At 36.7% G+C, this 21,762-nt stretch overlaps 3 protein-coding genes across 4 annotated transcripts; 1 reads left to right on the top strand and 2 right to left on the bottom strand.

The window, feature by feature from the left end:
- Positions 1–3,517: 3,517 nt before the first annotated feature.
- LOC145237333 (alpha-methylacyl-CoA racemase-like) lies at positions 3,518–6,783 on the bottom strand. The gene is made up of 8 exons (XM_080100147.1): positions 5,998–6,783; positions 5,681–5,784; positions 5,347–5,490; positions 5,141–5,212; positions 4,915–5,003; positions 4,375–4,555; positions 3,948–4,137; positions 3,518–3,858 (listed from the first exon to the last, which is right to left on the bottom strand). Exons 1-8 carry the CDS (start codon positions 6,135–6,137, stop codon positions 3,639–3,641), a joined length of 1,140 nt encoding a protein of 379 aa, XP_079956273.1. The 5' UTR covers positions 6,138–6,783; the 3' UTR covers positions 3,518–3,638.
- A 367-nt stretch (positions 6,784–7,150) lies between these two features.
- LOC145237341 (pyroglutamyl-peptidase 1-like) lies at positions 7,151–9,905 on the bottom strand. Of its 2 annotated transcripts, XM_080100158.1 has the most exons (6): positions 9,447–9,905; positions 9,013–9,110; positions 8,674–8,790; positions 8,421–8,500; positions 8,129–8,275; positions 7,151–7,914 (listed from the first exon to the last, which is right to left on the bottom strand). In XM_080100158.1, the coding sequence occupies exons 2-6, from the start codon at positions 9,097–9,099 to the stop codon at positions 7,698–7,700; spliced, it is 648 nt and encodes a 215-aa protein (XP_079956284.1). In that variant the 5' UTR covers positions 9,100–9,110; positions 9,447–9,905; the 3' UTR covers positions 7,151–7,697. The 2 variants fall into 2 exon arrangements, with proteins under 2 accessions (XP_079956284.1, XP_079956293.1); XM_080100167.1 differs by lacking the exon at positions 9,447–9,905 and having other exon boundaries at positions 9,013–9,150.
- A 616-nt stretch (positions 9,906–10,521) lies between these two features.
- LOC145231815 (polyamine-transporter SLC45A4-like) lies at positions 10,522–18,571 on the top strand. Its single transcript, XM_080096364.1, has 14 exons — positions 10,522–10,639; positions 10,744–10,896; positions 11,219–11,407; positions 11,616–11,801; positions 12,209–12,360; positions 13,102–13,210; positions 13,317–13,381; positions 13,463–13,499; positions 13,762–13,953; positions 15,088–15,510; positions 15,846–16,009; positions 16,074–16,173; positions 16,360–16,571; positions 16,727–18,571. The coding sequence occupies exons 1-14, from the start codon at positions 10,582–10,584 to the stop codon at positions 16,991–16,993; spliced, it is 2,307 nt and encodes a 768-aa protein (XP_079952490.1). The 5' UTR covers positions 10,522–10,581; the 3' UTR covers positions 16,994–18,571.
- The last annotated feature ends 3,191 nt before the right edge of the window (positions 18,572–21,762 follow it).

The following is a 21,762-nucleotide window of genomic DNA, read 5'->3' as shown; positions in this document are numbered from 1 at the left end:
CTATTTTTGGGCTATTTCAGGTGTCCCTATTTTGGGGGCTATTTCAGGTGTCCCTATTTTGGGGGCTATTTCAGGTGTCCCTATTTTGGGGGCATTTCAGGTGTCCCTATTTTTGGGGCATTTCAGGTGTCCCTATTTTTGGGCTATTTCAGGTGTCCCTATTTTTGGGCTATTTCAGGTGTCCCTATTTTTGGGCTATTTCAGGTGTCCCTATTTTTGGGCTATTTCAGGTGTCCCTATTTTTGGGCTATTTCAGGTGTCCCTATTTTTGGGGCTATTTCAGGTGTCCCTATTTTTGGGCTATTTCAGGTGTCCCTATTTTTGGGCTATTTCAGGTGTCCCTATTTTTTGGGCTATTTCAGGTGTCCCTATTTTTGGGCTATTTCAGGTGTCCCTATTTTTGGGCTATTTCAGGTGTCCCTATTTTTGGGGCTATTTCAGGTGTCCCTATTTTTGGGCTATTTCAGGTGTCCCTATTTTTGGGCTATTTCAGGTGTCCCTATTTTTGGGGCTATTTCAGGTGTCCCTATTTTTGGGCTGTTTCAGGTGTCCCTATTTTTGGGCTATTTCAGGTGTCCCTATTTTTGGGCTATTTCAGGTGTCCCTATTTTTGGGCTATTTCAGGTGTCCCTATTTTTGGGCTATTTCAGGTGTCCCTATTTTTGGGCTATTTCAGGTGTCCCTATTTTTTGGGGCTATTTCAGGTGTCCCTATTTTTGGGCTATTTCAGGTGTCCCTATTTTTGGGGCTATTTCAGGTGTCCCTATTTTTGGGCTATTTCAGGTGTCCCTATTTTTGGGCTATTTCAGGTGTCCCTATTTTTTGGGCTATTTCAGGTGTCCCTATTTTTGGGCTATTTCAGGTGTCCCTATTTTTGGGCTATTTCAGGTGTCCCTATTTTTGGGCTATTTCAGGTGTCCCTATTTTTGGGCTATTTCAGGTGTCCCTATTTTTGGGCTATTTCAGGTGTCCCTATTTTTGGGGCTATTTCAGGTGTCCCTATTTTTGGGCTATTTCAGGTGTCCCTATTTTTGGGCTATTTCAGGTGTCCCTATTTTTTGGGCTATTTCAGGTGTCCCTATTTTTGGGCTATTTCAGGTGTCCCTATTTTTGGGCTATTTCAGGTGTCCCTATTTTTTGGGCTATTTCAGGTGTCCCTATTTTTGGGCTATTTCAGGTGTCCCTATTTTTGGGCTATTTCAGGTGTCCCTATTTTTGGGCTATTTCAGGTGTCCCTATTTTTGGGCTATTTCAGGTGTCCCTATTTTTGGGCTATTTCAGGTGTCCCTATTTTTGGGGCTATTTCAGGTGTCCCTATTTTTGGGCTATTTCAGGTGTCCCTATTTTTGGGCTATTTCAGGTGTCCCTATTTTTTGGGCTATTTCAGGTGTCCCTATTTTTGGGCTATTTCAGGTGTCCCTATTTTTGGGCTATTTCAGGTGTCCCTATTTTTGGGCTATTTCAGGTGTCCCTATTTTTGGGGCTATTTCAGGTGTCCCTATTTTTGGGCTATTTCAGGTGTCCCTATTTTTGGGCTATTTCAGGTGTCCCTATTTTTGGGCTATTTCAGGTGTCCCTATTTTTGGGCTATTTCAGGTGTCCCTATTTTTGGGGCTATTTCAGGTGTCCCTATTTTTGGGGCTATTTCAGGTGTCCCTATTTTTGGGGCTATTTCAGGTGTCCCTATTTTTGGGCTATTTCAGGTGTCCCTATTTTTGGGGCTATTTCAGGTGTCCCTATTTTTGGGCTATTTCAGGTGTCCCTATTTTTGGGCTATTTCAGGTGTCCCTATTTTTGGGCTATTTCAGGTGTCCCTATTTTTGGGCTATTTCAGGTGTCCCTATTTTTGGGCTATTTCAGGTGTCCCTATTTTTGGGCTATTTCAGGTGTCCCTATTTTTGGGCTATTTCAGGTGTCCCTATTTTTGGGGTATTTCAGGTGTCCCTATTTTTGGGCTATTTCAGGTGTCCCTATTTTTGGGGTATTTCAGGTGTCCCTATTTTTGGGGTATTTCAGGTGTCCCTATTTTTGGGGCATTTCAGGTGTCCCTATTTTTGGGGTATTTCAGGTGTCCCTATTTTTGGGGTATTTCAGGTGTCCCTATTTTTGGGGTATTTCAGGTGTCCCTATTTTTGGGGTATTTCAGGTGTCCCTATTTTTGGGGCATTTCAGGTGTCCCTATTTTTGGGGCATTTCAGGTGTCCCTATTTTTGGGCATTTCAGGTGTCCCTATTTTTGGGGCATTTCAGGTGTCCCTATTTTTTGGGCATTTCAGGTGTCCCTATTTTTGGGGCATTTCAGGTGTCCCTATTTTTGGGGTATTTCAGGTGTCCCTATTTTTGGGGTATTTCAGGTGTCCCTATTTTTGGGGTATTTCAGGTGTCCCTATTTTTGGGGCATTTCAGGTGTCCCTATTTTTGGGGCATTTCAGGTGTCCCTATTTTTGGGGCATTTCAGGTGTCCCTATTTTTGGGGCATTTCAGGTGTCCCTATTTTTTGGGCATTTCAGGTGTCCCTATTTTTGGGGCATTTCAGGTGTCCCTATTTTTGGGCTATTTCAGGTGTCCCTATTTTTGGGGTATTTCAGGTGTCCCTATTTTTTGTTTTCCTATGAAATCGGGAATTGTTTTCTTGGTAGGTAAAGGTTTATAATGAGCAAAAGTGGATTCGTTTTACACAAAAATACCCTTATCGAGGCACCAGACTAGCCCCATAGGCATAGGCGCCGAGTTTTACAAAAATGCAAGGTGGCGAACGTAAAATATGACGTCACTTCATGTGACGTCACTAATGAGTGCAATCACAAGAACTCAAAGCCCAACAAACTTTCCACAGAATGCAAAGTTCTTCTTAATTTAGAAAAAAAAAGATATGTTAGAAATAATATTCAGTTGGCAATTGCAACACGTTGCTGTAATGTTTTTCTTTGGTTTAGCAACGTTTAAAAAATGTTTTGTCCCTGTTGCTGCTTTAAATCCTGAGATACCTATTTACTACAACACATTAGCATTGTACACGATAATAAACCAAACATTCACCGGCAGAAAATTGTGTGTTTGATGTTATAAACACAGCACTAACATAAGAATGTTGCAGCTTTAAGCCTTATTTTGTGATATTTTCGCCAGTATGCTTGTTTAAAAGCAAAATTGTTCCTAATTTTCTTCAGACAATATTTCGTACGATACAGCCACAAACAAACCAAAAGCCACAGCCTACTCGGCGCCTATGCCCATAGGCAGTGGTGGGATTCAGCCGGTTCGCACCGGTTCTATAGAACCGTCTTACGAAATTTTATGAGGTCATCGAACATGTTAGCATTATTGATTACTGTCAATGGATTTTTGTAACAGAAATGGCTGAAAAATGCAGCTTTTGTGATAGAACCGGCTGACAAAAAATTAAATCTCACCACTGCCCATAGGTCAAACTTGCTTGAATGTGAGAATTTTGGCGCCTATGCCCATACGTCAAACTGGCTTCAATGTGAGAATCATCAGGTAGTAACAGTCAAAACAACCCTAAGTTTCAGAAAAATTTTGAGAACCTTACCTACACACACTTTAACATAAATAGACACAATGTATCAATAATCAAAAGAGAAAATTAAAATGCAAATTAACACTGCGATAGACTGATTAAAGTCGACTACGTGCACTGCTGTCCATGATCGATTTTTCTGCAATGAGTTCTGTAATTTCCTTATTTGTAAACCCATATTCCCGTAGTACGTTGAATGTACTTTCCCCCACCTGGGGTTTGGGGCCCTTGTGGGGTTTGGCGGGGGTTCGAGAAAGTCGTGGGGCTGGATTTGGTATGTGCATACCCTCATCGTCAGTAAAAAACGAACCCCTTTCCCTAGAAACAGTAACAAAGCAAGTTACATGATTAGATTACAAGAGGCAAACTTAGCAAAACTTTAATGAAGTTTGATTTTGGAAGAAAACCTGTTATGTGGGTCTTCAGCAACTTCATCGCGTTCCAGCACAGGCATAACACAGGCGTCCAAGCCTTTGAACATTTCGGTCAGTTCCGCTCGAGTAAACTGTGATATTTTTGCTGCAATAGCTTGTTTGGCTTTTGGCCAATTGTCGTTGTCGAGCTGTGCACCAAACTTATCCGGATCCAATTGTAAACCTATACATTTTGTCCATGAAGTATTCGCAATGGTTAAAACAGGTTGAAATGTTTTTAATGATTCATTCCAAAATATAATATATACATACCTTTAGGAATAAACTAGGCAACCTAAATTTATATTGCTATATTTTATGCATCATAATTCAGTTTGGTAAGGAATAATAATTATTTTGGAGTACTTGCTAACTTTCAGAAATGTTTAATTAGTGAGAAAATGAAACCTATTATGGTCACCTTTTAAGAAATCTAGGTAAAACTTGGATTCAATTGCACCAACAGAAACAAATTTGTCGTCTTTGGTTCGAAAAGTGTCATAAAATGGCGCTGCTGTATCCAACATGTTTTCTCCTGGAGGATTGGGAAATAAGTTTCGCTGAGTAAATAGGAATGATGAAACATATGCTGAACCCTCTACCTTCAAAATAGCGTAATGTTTATTAGGTATATAATGTATACATATCTGCATGATCACAGTATTTTAGAATTGTATTTATAGAAAGTTTTCATTAACCAAAACATTGTTTGTTTTTGCTACTTTATGCTACTAAAAGAAATAATTAAAAAAGGCATGTGTCAGGCTCTGAAAATGATGGAATGCAAAAATCTTACATTGCTGCTCTCATGGCCAAAAAAACACTTTTATGCAGTATCAGGAAATAGGACAAGCCCCAGACCCAGCCCTAATGGTTTTTGATAAACCCTTTTAGGCCTGAATTAAACCCATTTTTTTGAAAAAACCTAAGCCCGAATCCAACCCGAAAAGTAAACTTATACCATATTGGCATCAATGACTTGGCCTTTGCCCGACTTCTCCCGTTCATATAATGCAGACAAAACACCAAATGCAGCCACCAGTCCACCACCTAAAACAATGCAAAACAACATGTTTCATATTACACTATGATCACATACAGCAGAAAATAGTTAAAACATTTTTTTTAATTATGAAACAAAAACATTTTTTTTACAAAAAGTTAAAGCTGTTTTCAGAATATAATACCAGCAAAGTCTGCAACAAGGTTGACAGGAGCAGTGGGATTTTGCCCTTTTCTTCGCAGCATAGACAGAACACCTGAGCAACACCCCGTTATTAGAAGAAAAAAAATATTTACAAATATCAAAATGATATATTTACAAATATTTTTTTTGTTGGCATTACTTTTTTGACAGGATAAAAATGCTTTCAAGGTTTCAGAAAATATATACCTGATGTGGCTATGTAGTTTATGTCATGACCTGCTTTCATTCTGTAAGGTCCAGTTTGACCAAAACCACTTAATCGCACATAAACCAGTCGTGGATTATCTTTTAACAATGCATCAGGGCCGAGTCCAAGTTTTTCCATCACACCTACAAAATACAACAGTCACAGATCATAGCTTTACTCCCCCATGGGTCTCAAGTTCAAAAGTATGTGCCTAAGTACACAAATACAAAATACCAACCAATGAAGTATGTGTAGAAATAAAAAAGAATGCCAGCACCTTGGAGTTCACAAGCAAAGAACTACAGCTGGTATTAGATTAGTGTTACAATATACCTGGTCGAAAAGGTTCTATAAGGACATCAGATTTTGAAGACAATCGCCTTAATGTTGTTTGACCACCCTTTCTCTTTAAATCGATTGAAATTGATCTCTTGCCCCTGAAAGTAAAATTTAGACTTAAACAGCATTGTTTTTAGTCACAGTTGATACAAATTAACAAAACCTTTTGTACAGCGCATTTGCAATAATGTACTTAATTATTCTCATGTTCTCAATAACTTTCAGGCTGTGATTAGGTTTTTGTTAATCAATTTCAGTCCAGTATGGTATACCATACAGTATACTGTTTCAAAAAAATGCAGTAGACTTGCCGACACATTGTATCCATAGAAAATGATCCAAGCTTGTCAACTCTAATAACGCTGGCTCCAAAATCTGCTAAAACCATTCCAGCGAACGGAACAGGAGCCAAACCCGCTAACTCAAGAACTCTAACACCAGTCAAAGCCATTTTATGTCACCCTGTGTGTTTTCAAACAAAATACAGGCTGTAGTTCAATGCTGCTTAAATACTATGTTAAAAAAGCCTGACAGATATTACTATTTACTAGGTTACAATTAGAAACACAACAAGAAGACAAAAGAAATGCCGCAAAATATTTTTACTGAAAGATTGGCGAGAAACGGGAAATTCCCCAGTTCAAAACCAGGTAAGTGAATCACTTCTTATTTCTAAGGGTGTCGGAAATATAGGTTAGTGACAATGCTGCACCAAATATGCAACATAAAATGTCCGAAAAACGTGCCAGGCTTACCGCAACACAACAAAACTAAACAGCTGTACATGTCAGATAAACCTGCACTCCATTTTACCATGCGACATAAAATTCGGTCTTTCCAAGCATGCTAAGCATCACCATGCAACAAATCCTTACTTCCAACAAAACGAAATACGGGCTCAAAACAATTCGTGACAGCGGCGCAACTTACAAACATTGGCGATGTGATTACTAATTAACCAAGCATCGTGTTGGCTTAGTGTCGAAGAAAACTGACTGGATAGAGCATACGTCAAAAAAACATACGGCACTACCGGTAAATGGGGAAAAAAGGATGTCATTTTCGTTTCAGTCTTGGCAACAACTTAGGCATTTCCAGATGACTCGAGTTAACTTGCTTGATAACTTATCAAAGCTTTCTGTGGCAATAAGAAGTTTCTTCTGGGACAATTCTCGACACTGTTTATTGTAACATTTTTTGCAATTTAGGAATGAACAAAACGGTGCTCTATTTAGGACCTGTTAGCCTTATGTTTGGATAAAGCTTCGACTGGGTAGGCCATATCTCGTTTTTTTCGCTGTGTTTAACAATGGGCTTATTTACCTCAATCGATTCCAAAGCAACGAACATACTTTTCTACATCTTACAATGGCAAACGATCAGAAAATAACTATTCAGGAACTCGTTGCAGAGACAAGACTGGCCTGATAAACAGTACCAAGTGCACATGAATGACAAATAAGATGTAAACATGAAACTTTAAAGTTTACGTGCAAAAAAATGAACTGCTATTGAACACAACATAAAAGCCAAAACTGATTTGTGAAATACAGCAGTTTTAAAACCCAAATATATCAATGCCGACGTGTTAATACAAAAACACTTTGATGTACAGATATTGAACCTGGAATAGTAACTTAACTTTGTAAATGTTTCTATTTAATTTGTCGTAATTTTAATTTTTTGAATGCCTATAAACTTGCGACACCTTTAAAAACAATGTTATTGTTTAAAAGAAAACTTGGCTAAAAAATCGAAAACACCAGCTTTCAATTGCATAATACAGAAAGTAAGAACACTGCATTCACATTAGAAGCAGAGGCTGATTGAATATGGACTACTAACATAAACACTTGTTTTGGTAGCTACATTCAGAAATAATTTCCACGAAAATAGCACATAATAAAAATTGTGTCTGTAAAATGAAATCTCGTACTTGAAGCATAAACAAGTTAAGGAACACTATTAGACAGCAAGCACAAAAAGCAGTGGTGTGGCACATGACAAAATATTAATGGGACAACTTCACTGGAAGATTTTGAACAATTTTTTGCTTCAAATTAGTTTCTTTGTGCTTCATCTGTTTTAGCATGACTAAAATAATATTTTTCAGTCCCTGTGCAAGCTCTTTGCTATTGTAGGGTTTATCGAGAGGTGGGACATGTACAAATGCAGATGGACTAGTCTTCATGCTCAATGATGTGTAGTATATATATTCACATAGGTATCTGAAATTAACACATGTAAAACATGTTTACTTAAAAATTGAGTTACAGCTTTGACTTTAAATCCTAAAGTCAAGTGTTGGGTAACCAATGTAACACTGTGTTAAAATCTGTTTAGTCAGGACCAATCGCTGTGTCTAAACACATAAAACTGAAGTTTTGTTATGTTATCATTAAGCCATAATGTATACTGATAGTCAGATTATGTGCTTTTTACCTTCCAGCATCTTTTGATGTAACAGCAGTGACTCCATGATGCTTAAGTGATTCCACAATTCTTTTCATGTCTAGGGTTGATTTCATAACAGTTGGACCAACAGCTTGGCATTGGTTATTGCAAGGCAGTTTCCCCTCTACATCCTTTCTGCAAATAATAAATAAATTTCAAAGCAAGGCCATTTACAGAGAAAAGACGCATTTACAGAGAAAAGAGCAAGGCCATTTACAGAAATTTATAATTCTTTGGAAATCTTCAGTAACACCTAGGGCAAGGTATTCATTATACATACCTTTGGTAACCTGAACTGTGTGCCACTTGTTCCAGAGTAAAACAAGTTGCAATCCCTGACAATCCAACATGAATAACAAGCTGAAAAGTAGGTGAGAGAGCTTTACTACCAGATAATAAAAACATGGTTTGTACGACATATACAAAATTACAAATAAACATATTTTATATCTCTTGTAGCGTATCTTTAATTTTTTACTTTAAAAAAACTTTAACTTTAAAAAACTTTAAAGATTTCATTTTTTTAACCTTACATGTGGATCCAGGGTTTTCCACAACTGAGGAACCTGCTTGTCAATTTCGTCATATTCCACTGGTAATTCATACACAACCAGATTAATATTAGAACCAAGACCCAAAAGTTCAAGTTCCTGGATGCACAAAAATTAATGCTTATTGCAAACTACTACTATACATTAGTTAAGTTTGTTACTAAAAATCATTTAAAACTTTTATCACAACAAAAAGAATGGTTTCAAAAACATGTTTGTAAAAGAACCTGTACTGTAGTCGTAGTCATTAAAAAACACTATTAGTCTATCAAAATAAACTTTTAGACATGTGTTAGCTTATTGTCCACCTTAAGCACATACCTTGACAGCAATCCAGCTTGAATTGACTTCATATCCCCCAAACGGTCCAAAACCGGTCACAAGCACAGTCATATTTTCAGGTGCCATGTTGGTTATGGCTAAATAAAGCAAAAATTAACTAAAACCAAAACAGATGTAGATTATAATTTGTTACCTAATTTTTTTGTTAGAAAATCCACTGGCAAAATACGACCACACAAAACATAACTTAAAGCTTTCATTAGCAATTGAAGGCATGGTAACCGATAGCATTTCGTTAAGGGGTAAGTACGTTTGGCAAATACATTAATGTAGACTGTATAATAAGATCAGATGGTCAGATTAATTAAACAAACAAAACTAATTGATTTTCCTTAGTGCTTAACGACAACGCCTTGCGGCCCAAAACACAACAAACTAATTGAAATTACGATACCCGCGAGACAAAATCTTACCGAAGTTGATGCAAATGCGAAAATTCACAGGCAGCCCTCGCCGTCAGCTGATCGCCTCCCTTCTTTGTCGTAAACAACCGGCGAGTTTCAGAAGAAAGAAATGGGCGTTTTTTTGCCTAAGCGTGCGTTCCGGCTCTCGGGAATTTCGTTGTTTTACGCGTGAAGTCAACGAACTCTTTTATTACGTCTAAAGATTAATGAACTCCAAAGCCGAAACTTGCACAAAAGCCTTTAAAAAACTTATCTTTGCAAGTTTGGAAAACGACGTGGCGGCTGTTCGGAAAAGCGCGAATGATGACGCAAGAGCTCGTCACTCGTCAGTGCCAAAGTCCATATAAAACATTTTTACATATACTTTGGTCAGTGTCGACGCATAGATAGATATGCGGGCTGTTGACCGAGTACGACATGATTTGGGTTTGGTCAAGCCCCGCAATTTGTTTCCAACTTTCCACTGCCTTTGCTGAACATTCTTTTTCGAATGCTCGTTGCAATCTGAGTGGCATTTTTCACAGGGACAACTGCCAACGAAATACATGTGTTTTAAAAAAACAAAATATCTACCACTATTTACCATTTAAAACAAATGTTTAGAATGAATAATTTACCGGTAGAATGCCAAATTACACCTATCATTTTTTCAGGCACCGATTCCATAATAAATAGAATATTACCAACAAAATTTATGTGGGAAGGCGTGATGAAACAACATTGTTGTGTCTATTTGTTGTAAAACTTCAAAAACCAAAACTCAGCATAGAAAAACATTCATAAATTCAATCGGAGCAATGTTTTGCTGTTTAAACCGTTGTGAAGATTATTATTTGCTGACACCAGCTGATTCGCAACTTGCAAAATGTAAACAAAAGAACCTGTTCAATTGTTTTGAGATGGTATTACAAGAAAGAAGACTGTTAGTGGGTTAATGCTGAATATTGACCATTTTGCAACCGTTTTGATTGTTGTTGCTGTAAGATTTGAAAATGTACTTTTTTTGGACCAAAAAATTGGATAAAGTTTGTAATTTTGGACCTAAAGTCCTAACTTTGGAACAATCGTTGCCTTTATTCAACGACAACTTTTTGTCTGTGTTTTGTGACAGATTTCGGATAGAATATTTTAGGGGTTGTAAACAATGGAAGAAGGTGGTGATGATAGTATAGAGGCATCTATAGAAAGTAAAGAAAACTATGGTAAGAATAGCAATCCCTGCATGTTTCTAATAATGTGTTTTCCTGAAAGTATGTTTGACTGTAGGTAAGCCTAATGCCACATTGAAATAACGTTCAACTTACAGAATCACAAGTCAAGCCCAGTCCATCAGTGGCAACCACAATTCCTGTTAGGCGGCATTGGAGTGCTTTATTACTTCATGCTGCTATTATGTGTGGAAGAGAGTTTCTGTATGCTGTGGAGATTGTTCTTGTTACACCTATCATTTTGCAACTTGGTAGGTTTCTAGTTACTGTATATTGTTTATGTATATTTTAACGAGTTAGACATACAATATGCCATTGATTGATTTACAAAAATAAGTTTTTTGTAATTGCATGAACAAAACCTGCATACTTGCTAGTCTTCTACAAACTTATATAAAATCCACTCATATGCCAGTTGGAAACCAATATACATAAACTTTCGTGAGCAACATTTATATTAGATTCACTTTATAAATGCCCTTTTTGGATATTTGCTTGATGCTTGTATGTTTATAAAAGATTGTTTTTGACAACAACCTTTGGTATTATCTTTTTTTTTTTAATTTATTACAGGTATGCCGGAAAAATACTACAGCTTTATGTGGTGCTTCAGTCCAATAGTAGGAGTGCTCATTGGGCCTGTACTTGGCTCTAAAAGTGATAGATGTTCATCAAAGTTTGGCAGAAGAAGACCATTTATTGTGGCATTGGTCATTGGTGCTATACTAGGATTAACTTTTCTTATCTTCAGTAAAGACATCAGTAAGTGTAAATATTGTAGGGTATATTTTGTATTTCTATCTTTTTATTGTTTAGCTAATGGCCTTAGGCAATTTGTAACGTGTATAGATATTCCTAAAGTTTACATAAATGTCAATTTTGAATCAAAACATTTTTAGTCCTACTGTTATTTCATTTTTGATTTTCATGCCTATCAAACAATACTCTGCATCGTACAATTGATTTTCAGGTCATTTACTTGGGGGAACTGATGTAAAAAGTCAAAGATTATGGGGGATCATAGTAGGAATTTTCGGAGCCCAAACCATGGACTTTTGCTTAGACCAAGCAGAGACCCCACTTCGTGCCTACACTCTGGATGTGTGCTTACCCGCTGACCAACAAAGAGCATTTGCTCTTCAAACTGTTTTTATAGGTTAGTTGCTATTGTTAAATTGAGTCTTGTTACCAATTTATACAGGAAGTGTGTAAATTTCAGCACATGTTAGATTCGCAATCTAGTCCAGCATTTTATACAATATTTCAATGTTATAGTTGATACATCAAAAATGTCCAGTTTAGTTCATGACCAGTTTATACATATTAACTTGACAATTTTTATTGATTAGTAGAATTTATTGTCTTTAAATGCAACTGTAGCTGGTATTAAAAGTTGTTTATCTTGTTTTTGAAAAAGCATTTGCTAAAACCTTGCAATATACTCAACTGGAAAATGCTAATGACAAAATCTCAAAATGTGGACCCAATAAAGCTATAGGTTTCAAACACAGAAATCAATAATCTATAATATAAGCTGCAACTTACTGCCATGCTATGTTACAGGTATTGGTGGTGCACTTGGGTTTATCATAGATGGAATTGATTGGGAGAAAACAGCGGTATCACATTACTTTGGGTCACAGATAAAGGTTGTTTACCTTTTTGCTGTGCTGGCTTATGTTTCCACCACTCTCTGCAATTTGTTCAGCATCAAAGTAAGAGACATCCTATTGTTATAAATTAAGAGGGAAGTTGTTATTTGGCTGAAAACTGGTCATTCAATGACCTAATTTCTGAAGGTTTTCTGTGAAACCAGGGATATGAATGCTGCCTTGCCTACTCAATGTTAAAAGTAGCATATGTTTTAACAAGAAAATATGTACCATTGTCAAGCTTTTCCTTTTACAATTTTCTGACCTTTTAAAACATGATTACTGTTGTAAGAGGAAACACAATGAGACTCAAAAATCAAATGTACATAATTAACAGCCATTTGTTAGATAAAAAATGCAAATAAAAGTCAATATCATGCTTGATTTACACATCAGCATATTTATTATACATCTACACAAAGTACATGTATATGTAGTTGCAATTAGTGATACTCTGTTTGGTTGGCTAAAACATTTCTGGCAAATAGGCATTTTTGTGGATGTTTCAGTTTCAGCCTGAAGTTTTTTGAAAATTATCCATAACCAAAATGTTTGAGTGTATAAAATTAATGCATAAAGTTCAATTTTTCCCAGTTCAAAACATCAATTTTCACCCTATCCAGCCAAGTTATTCACCATGATGGCTGAGTATTCGGATTCAGCTCAAACCTATTGATGCAGGTTTAATGCATCACTATTTGCAACCATTTCCAAAATTTTGTGAAACTTTAAGTCAACCCATACTTCGTAAAACATTGTTTGGTCATGTTGTCTTACTTTTAGCAAGAAAATTTTATCATTCAGGAAATCAGATGGAGAAAGCGAGTGACACCTGCAATTACTGACCCAACCAAGTCAACTATGTCCACTCAGCTACCAGCAATAAAGATATCACCCAGCCATCTTGGCTCAGGTATGGTTGTATGTTATGGTCCTGTTTTAAATACATCAAAATTTGAAACATACACGATTTTGGTAATGCTGTCAGGTGTAAATGATTATTTAATGGTTTTGTACAGGCAGCACTAATGGCCAACTTGGTCCAATGGAAACAAGTACAAAGTCAGATTCAACTCCATTAAAGGTGCACTGTCAGGCTAATTTGCATGTATTAACTGTGAACCAATTTCATTGTTTATGTACTAAAAGTGTATGTAATTTGCAGGCACAGGAACAAAGCAATCACTTGGATTTGCCTTTTGGTAATTTGAGTGTTTTTTAACCAATCATCCTTAATCGGTTTGATAATGATATATCACATGGTTTAGTTTTTTTTAATTTCTATTTTCGCAGATATATTTTCCAAGTTTACAATGCCATGTTTAATTGGTGTAGTTTCGTTTTAATTTGTTTGGTAAATATTTGTAAAAAAAAAATCTCCATGTCTTGACATTGTGTTTTTCAATCCTAATTAGACCAACTGAAAGTATGCCTTTGTTTTAAACATTTTTTACTTTTTTAAAGCTGAAATGCATTGTGTGAGTCGTCCAGTAAGTATGATAGCACGAGTTTCATTCAGCAAGGGACTCTATATCTCAACCTCATGCCCTGGAGGGTTAAATGAACACAGCAGTAATGATGGTTCATTTTCCTCGTTCGAGAGCGACTCTGCTTGTGATGATGATAGAGAACTCAAACATTGTTCTTCTGAAGAGTGTAAGTGCTCTGTATGACTACAAAAAAGTGTTTACTTGACTGCATTACCTTTTTTGGGGGGTGATTAACACACCGCATTACTTCAGTGTGGAATAGGTAATACTGTGTACCAATACTGTGATGTCTCATTGCCCATCCAGCAAATTTATATACATAAAGTTGCAATGTATAGTCTAGACCAGGGGCGGGCAACATACAGGATTTTGAGCGGCCCGCAGACAGTTTCTGGTCTTACATGATTAATTGACCCGCGGCCACAGTCGGTCGCAATCCCCCACTACTTGCTTACTACGTCAAGTTATATTTGTACGGACAGTAACGCTACCCAATAGCAAAAAAATTTCCCGCCGTTGTTACCATTGAACCATATATCGTCCATTGTTACGACATAACTGCCAACCTTATATGTGACCTGCTTTCACTGTTTCCACACGTGTAGCCTAGTTAATGTTTCAGCAGTATCTAAGTCTGTGGTGAATAATTTTATGTTATATCAGTTAGAATTGTTTGGACTGTATTGTAATTGTGACGTTCTTGATTGTATTTGGTTTAGGTCAGTGGTTCTCACACTCGGTTTTCGGGGCCGCATGCGGCTCCCAACTACTTATTTTGCGGCTCGCACCAGACCTCAGAAAACCACCAAAGATTGCTATTTTAGCTTTTAAAGTCATAATCTTTAGTGATTTTCTCAAGGTTTCGTTTTTTTGCGGCTCCCTGCACACTTAAAAAAATACCATTTGGCCCTGACAATAAAAACGTTTGAGAACCACTGGTTTAGGTGGTCAAAAATCCATTTTAAATCACTGGATGAATACGCTATTAATGTATCGATTCGGGAATCCAGCCCGCCAAGTACTTCATTTTACCATATCAGGCCCGCCGACTGGAGAAGGTGCCCGCCCCTGGTCTAGACAGACAGGGGTTAAAAAAATACATTGCCATCACATAAAATTCGTCCAAACGCATCAGGTGTCAAAACTGTAAACTTGACAAAAAACAACTATTGCAGTGTATGCATAATTTAAGAATTTGTACAAAATTGTTTCTAATTATCTTGACAACTTTTGATGACTTTGTTTGTAAGTTTCAACTGTATATAACATGTGATTTAACAAAAATAACTTTTTGTCACAGTGCAACCGGAAGAAATTTCAGTTTCCATGCCAACACTGCAAATCAAGCCAAACCCAAAACAAGGTCTTCTCAATTATATTCGAAGCAAAGAATTCAACAAGCGAGCAAAGTCACTAGATCCTAAATCCCTTCGACAGTTTTCAAATGACAGTGGCTTACCCCAACAAAGCACCTCTGAATTGTTACCGAACAAAGATGGGATTATGTCTGACATGAATGGTACCGAACTTAATGGAAATATGTTACATTCCGATGAAGAATGTGGTTTGAAAAAACCATATTCAAATGGAAGCAGCGAAAGGACTGCCAGTGTGATCAGAAAGCTGGATCTAGGGGAGCAAACTGATTTATTGTCTACAAAAAATAAGAAGAAAAAGAAAAGGTCGAAAAAAAGAAAACAGAAAACTCAAGCTAATAATGAAGGTATACAGATATAGGTTTGCAATTTAGTTTCAATAATCTACATCTTAAACCGCAATTAATAATATAAGGCAATAAATGCTCACTTACATTTGCCAGTTTAACTCTCTACCTTAAAAATGACTCAATTAAACAAAATTGCCAAAAAAAAACAAATAGTTCACAAAACTCTATCTACATATAAAACATTATGACAGTTTAAGAATACAATTTTTATATTGATAATAAAAATTCCCAGATCCGCAATGATTAGTCTATAAAGGATATTTATTTGTGTTGTACAAAGCACCAGTCAAAGCATGTTTTCTTAGAAATAATTTGTATCTTTCTTATACCAGACAATCCGGTATCGCTACGACAACTGTGGCTTTCTGTTCTTACAATGCCCACACAACTGCGATGGCTTTGCGTTGCTCAATTCCTTGGCTTTATAGGCATGGAAATTATACTTTTATGGTACACTGATCTCATGGGAAGGGTGGTTTTCAAAGGAGATCCCCAGGTAATAGTCTTTTCTCTTAACTTTTATGTCAGTTTTCCACATAATTGTAAAACTGCAATATTAGGGATCTGCCAATTCAACTGAGTTGAAAAATTACAATGCTGGTGTTAAGATGGGATGTTGGGGATTGACAATCTATTCACTTGCCATGATCATCTTTTCAGGTTTTTATCACATTTTTGAATTGATTACCTAAAATCATGCTGTCGTTGTTAACTGACAACAAATTTATTGACATAATAATCAGATTCATTGTGATGCTACATGTTGTAGATTTTTATGTTATAGTTAATTATTGAACCAAGAATGCAATAAATTAACCGTTATACATGTTTACATTTTAATTACAGGAGCAATGGAGCATTTTAGTTTATTGCGAAGGGTCCGCATTCGCCTTGTGTACTCCATTTCATTTATGCTGGTGGTTGTCACAACAAGCATAATGTTTTTCTTTCCCACAACTGAAGTCATTTTGGCTCTAAGCTGGTGCATTGGCGTTACATTTTCCATAATGCTCACAGTTCCTTATGTGCTTGTTGGGAAATACCATCTCATTAAGCAGGTTTGTGATTTTTATTCTAAGTTTAAATTCAGCATTTTACCATAGTGGAGACGATTTTTGAATCACACAGATAATGAGGTTTTTGGCGGAAATAAATTGCCAAAATTGACGGAAATAGAAACGGAAACCAACCATTATTCTTTTCTTGTCCACAGTACGTTAAGACCAGCCCAGGGAACACAAAACGTGGCTTCGGTCTCGACTGCGCAATCCTCGCATGTCAGATGTACATGGGCAACATTTTTTCATCCCTCATCAGCAGTCCTGTCATCGGCCTGTTTGGCACGGTCAAGGCAATGCTTCTAACGACCGCAATTTGCCATTTAGCTGCTTTCGTCGTCGCCTATTTTCTTGTTTTTTATCCCGATGAGGGTGGAACGTGGTGCACTGGAGAAGCTGAAAGAACTAACGGTACAACATAGACACGAGTGGTTTGATGTATAGTATATTTTACCTTAGCATATGCAAGTATGCAGCTACCGAGCCTATCCATACATCTTTACCTCCTACTTATACACAACATTACTTGAAACTTGCGAGAATTCAAAATCTAGTAAAATGAACTATTCGCGCACTCCCAAAATAGATCCACAATAAGATAACCGTGGCGCAGGCCCATGTCTGTTGTCTTGGCGTCTTGTTCAATCTGTAATACAGACTTGGAGAGCTTTTACCACACCTTGCCCATTGTAAGAACGCTAGCATGTTAAGACCATGGGCTAAAGTTTTGTTAAAAGTGTTTGTTTGAAGTTTTCCTAGCATGTTAGTTTTTAAAGCTGCCGCTCTCCCAGTCTCTGTAGCAGAATGAAATCGCATTTTTCACAGCCAATTTGTACTGGCCTGCACCGCGCGGACGTTCTTACTACGTTACTTATGCAAAATACAAACGTTACGTTAACCTGTGTCTGACAACGTTTAACATGACAACTGCAAGTCTTTTAGGCTATACAAAACCTTTATCGTTTTTATATTTTCGCCATGTTTTCCATTACAGAGTTTATTTGATAAATTCTGCATGTTTGTGTCTTAGAGAGATTAAAATGTTCCACACTGTTAATAAGCAAAATAGTATTTGTCTATGCCAAAAGGCAAACCCATAAGAAATGATTCGTGTTCTTTAACGGTTTCCTTTGAGTTCATTGCCTCAGAACATTGGAGTTGAACAAATACGCAGTACGAATTTCAGTATTGTTTTAACCTTTGTACTTACACAATAATTGTCGTATTTTCCTTGCCTATTAGCAAAACCACTTATATTTTCGTTGCACCCTTTGTTACTGCGCTTGTTTGTTTTCCAGTCGGAAAGTTGTGTTTCTTTCTTTGAGGTGTTGTTGCAAATTGCCTATATAAGTACGGTTTACAAAATTTACAGTTGTCGCTGTTTGCTTCATTTTGCAAAACTTAATATGCCAGCGTGAACATAATAAGCACATGACATGTTACTGCTGTAAACGGTAACAAGGTGGGAACATATAACACCATACAGAAAGTATTTACCAAAAACGCTGTTTGGCATTTTGCATTACTCAAACGCTGCATACCTCTCGACTTTTTCTGAAAAAAAGAACTTTCAAAATATTGAATAATACTAGGCACTAGCATCAATCTAACCTTACAGCTAACCACCATATTTTGCATTTCTTTTATTTCAGTGCTATAAGGCAAAGTATTGCTTTAGGGTTGTTGCGTTGTGCAGTGTTGCTTACAATCCAAAACACTTTTGTTTTTAGGCAAACTTATACCGTTGATGAATATAGGTTAACTGCCTGTCATTTTTGTCTGTATATTTTATGCACATTTTGTCGCAAAGCAGTGGGTTTTTGTTTGTTTTTTTGCTACGCAATTGTAATGGCAAAAAGTATGTTTTTTTGTTTCTATCGCAGAAATCTCGAAATTTTAGGCATTAATGTTTTTTACGTTTCTGTTCCTTCCGATATACCATACAGGAGTTTTACCTGTTTTCAAAATTACGAATAAATATAGTTTACTTTGTTGCTGGACACAGGTAGGCTATTGGCCGACCACAAAAGCGTTTAAGGTTGAAAACACTATAGTGACAGGGTAGCAGAAACATAATTAAATATATGGGGCGTTGGCTTGGTATGCGTGTGTATTAAGTAGTTTTGTAACACTATACACGGGTCTGTTTCGATGTTAAATAACGAATATAACGCCCCAAATATCGCGTCGCTGTTTCCGTTTAGTCGGTTGCGATCCTACGGCTGAACACAGAATTCAATCACTATTCAAATATCAGGACACTTGACCCGATAACCCAGGATTTTTTTCGGTGTCCTTGCTATTTTTCGTAACTGTTCAACAATGACAATGGTGAAGTGACAATACAAAGCATGTCGCTTTTCACGTCTATTTATATTTTGGCCCAAAGCATGTCTCTTTTCACGTGTATTTGTCATTAAACTTAGTTTTGTAATTGCAAAACAGTCTGTATAGATTGTATATGTCAGAGTTAGCCAGTAACTGATCGACCTGGTCCTGTTCTGCTATGCTATTCGGCTTCAGGGTAGAATTAAACTATAATACGGTGAAGAAACTTCTAAAGCAGTGCCCCCCAAGATTTAGTGGCAACGTACACCTGTCTAAATATCATACAGTTTGCGAAATCCTACTGAAAAATTATTTTCTACCTACCGTAAATAGTTTGATCGAACAACGTTTTGCTTTCACATGCCACAAATCCAAGCTTGTGCCACACAAATAAAAACTAATGAACCTTGTATTTTTTTAAATATTTTAACCACGTACGTTAAACATATATATATATATCGGGCGGGATTAGAATCTTTAGAACCTGTGTTATAACACAGCCCGATTGCGGACGGTTTTATCGGTAATGGCAGTGGAGCATTAAATTTGTTTTTTATTGGCAAATATTATTTTTGCTGTGATAATAATCGCAGGTAAATTGGGTTTTATATCAAAATGGCAGTTAATTGTAAAACAGCAAGACAAAAACAAATGCATTCTAAGCTGTAAAATGAATATGTTAAACACTAAAATGAGCCAAGAATCAAGATTGAAGTACCTGATTGGCATCAAGGTTCTGGCAATGAAGCAATGCAAAGAGACCTTTCAGTGAGAAGAATTTCAAGTTCTTACCTTTATATGAAGCAAAGTGAGGACCAGCACACTGTCATATGAGGGCTTGTAGATTGGATTTGAATTGAAATGATTCACAGTAGGTGGCTGCCTTGTTACTGCCTTTCTAAACTCAACTCTTTCTGTATTTCTGGCTGATGTTATTTTGAATTTTAGCACAGTTAAAAAACCCAATATTGAATATTAACTCTGTTTTATAACACTTAGACTGCTTATTGGTGACTAAACTCAAGCCTCTTTTGTTTACCCATGATTGTCAAGTCAAATGAACATACACTTTATCTTTATTTTTTTATTGCAGTTCACCATCTGGAAAAATGCTTAAAGCTTGAAAAAATCAACAGAAACATTCCATATCAAAAAATTGAAGAAACTCTTTCATTGCGGAAGAATTTTGTCGACAAAAACAGCTCTCTCTTAAAGTGTCAGCAAAATCATTGATGTATACAACCTGTTACTTGCCTCACAGGAGAAAATTGTATGTCGAGATATGAACCACATACTTTAGTTTTACATGAATCAAATCGGAATATGTGTTATTTCTTTTCCATTGTTCTACCTGCCTGCAAGTTTATTTATTAGTTCTTATACCCAAATTAAGAATTTGTATTCAAACATTTGTAGGCGTTGATATTATTTTACCTCCATGGTGATTATGGTCTCATGTAAATTCTGAGAATGTTTTGCACTCTGATGTAGAATCGGACAGTGAAGTGATTCATCAGACATAAATCGAGAACCTCTAGTTTTGACCAGTAGTCTGCATGATAGCATGTTGTAACAATTGGGTGGTTCAACCTCATTTTTCACATGATATCCGGTTTAATTTTCTTGATAATTCAGCAAATCATTACATTTTCAGCTGTACAATATTGTTTCACCTTTTTGTTTTATTTTAGTCTGTTTACTTAAAGATCCTTGTTTAGTATGTACTATGTACTTGTAAATGCAGGTTTTAACTGACCAATCAACCAATTGCTGTGAATGTAATTATTTATTCTCTTCCCATTTATTTCTGCTTTCATATAACTATGGGACTCAACTTGAAAATGTTGAAGTGTGGAAATTGGGTTCATAAGGTGCTTTTTCCATCAATAAAGTGTTGTCCTCACTGTGCATTTGGTGTTTCATCATTTTCATTAGTACAGGCTTTAACGTGTTTGAGACCACTAACGGCTTGAGGTATATGTAAACGGTTTTTACACGCCAACTCTAAACAACATTCAGTAAACGCTTGCAAAATATCGTTAAAATCTGATGATAACCTCGTAAATGAGAGGCGTACACCATAAGCGAATACATGACATAACCGCTTTAAAAATGATTTTTGAGCTGTCGAATTATGTAGCCTATAAAAGCTCCAGATGACAAACGGTTTAAGACAAACACAAACGGTTTTCACAGGTCAACTCTAAAATACATCCAGTAAAGGCATATAAAATATCGTTTAAATCTGATCATAACCTCGTAAATGAGAGGCGTGCATCATAAGCGAATGCAGGGCGTGACCGCTTTAAATATGATTTTTGCGCAGTCAACCAATGGTATACAAGCAGGGGCGGCTCGTGCGAGGGGGCTGCGGAGCTGCAGCACCCCCAGTATTTTTACTTGACATTCCTATTCCAAGTTGTTATACAAAACAATCTTTACATATAGTTTTTATGTTTGATCAGTGTATACTAAGAATAACATTATTCGGCCTTTTATTAAAATAAAATAAATAAAAATTTTGTATTATTTAAAAGAAATTTTAAAAAAAAATAATAATAATAATAAGTTATCTATGGCGGAGCTGCAGCTCCAGTTTCGTGACGTTTCATGACGTTTTCAGTTGTGCGCATGCGCACTTGGAAAAGCTACATGCCGGGCGAAATAGGCGAGAGGGGGCTGTGGCTCGCGCAGCCCCTCCCGTGACGTAGCGCTGGTTGTGTTGTCTGCTTCGCGTCAGTGAGCTCCAAAGCCAAACCCGTGTGCTGTGTTTTTAAGTTCGACAGTGAGTGTAGTTAAATAATTATTTTGCTATCATTAAATTTATTGTTTGACTGTTAGTCGTGACTTTTTAAGATGACTG

The sequence above is a fragment of the Phallusia mammillata genome, chromosome 1, assembly GCF_965637545.1.
Source record: "Phallusia mammillata chromosome 1, kaPhaMamm4.hap1.1, whole genome shotgun sequence".
Lineage (NCBI taxonomy): Eukaryota > Metazoa > Chordata > Ascidiacea > Phlebobranchia > Ascidiidae > Phallusia > Phallusia mammillata.
This window is presented reverse-complemented; position numbering and strand designations above follow the sequence as displayed.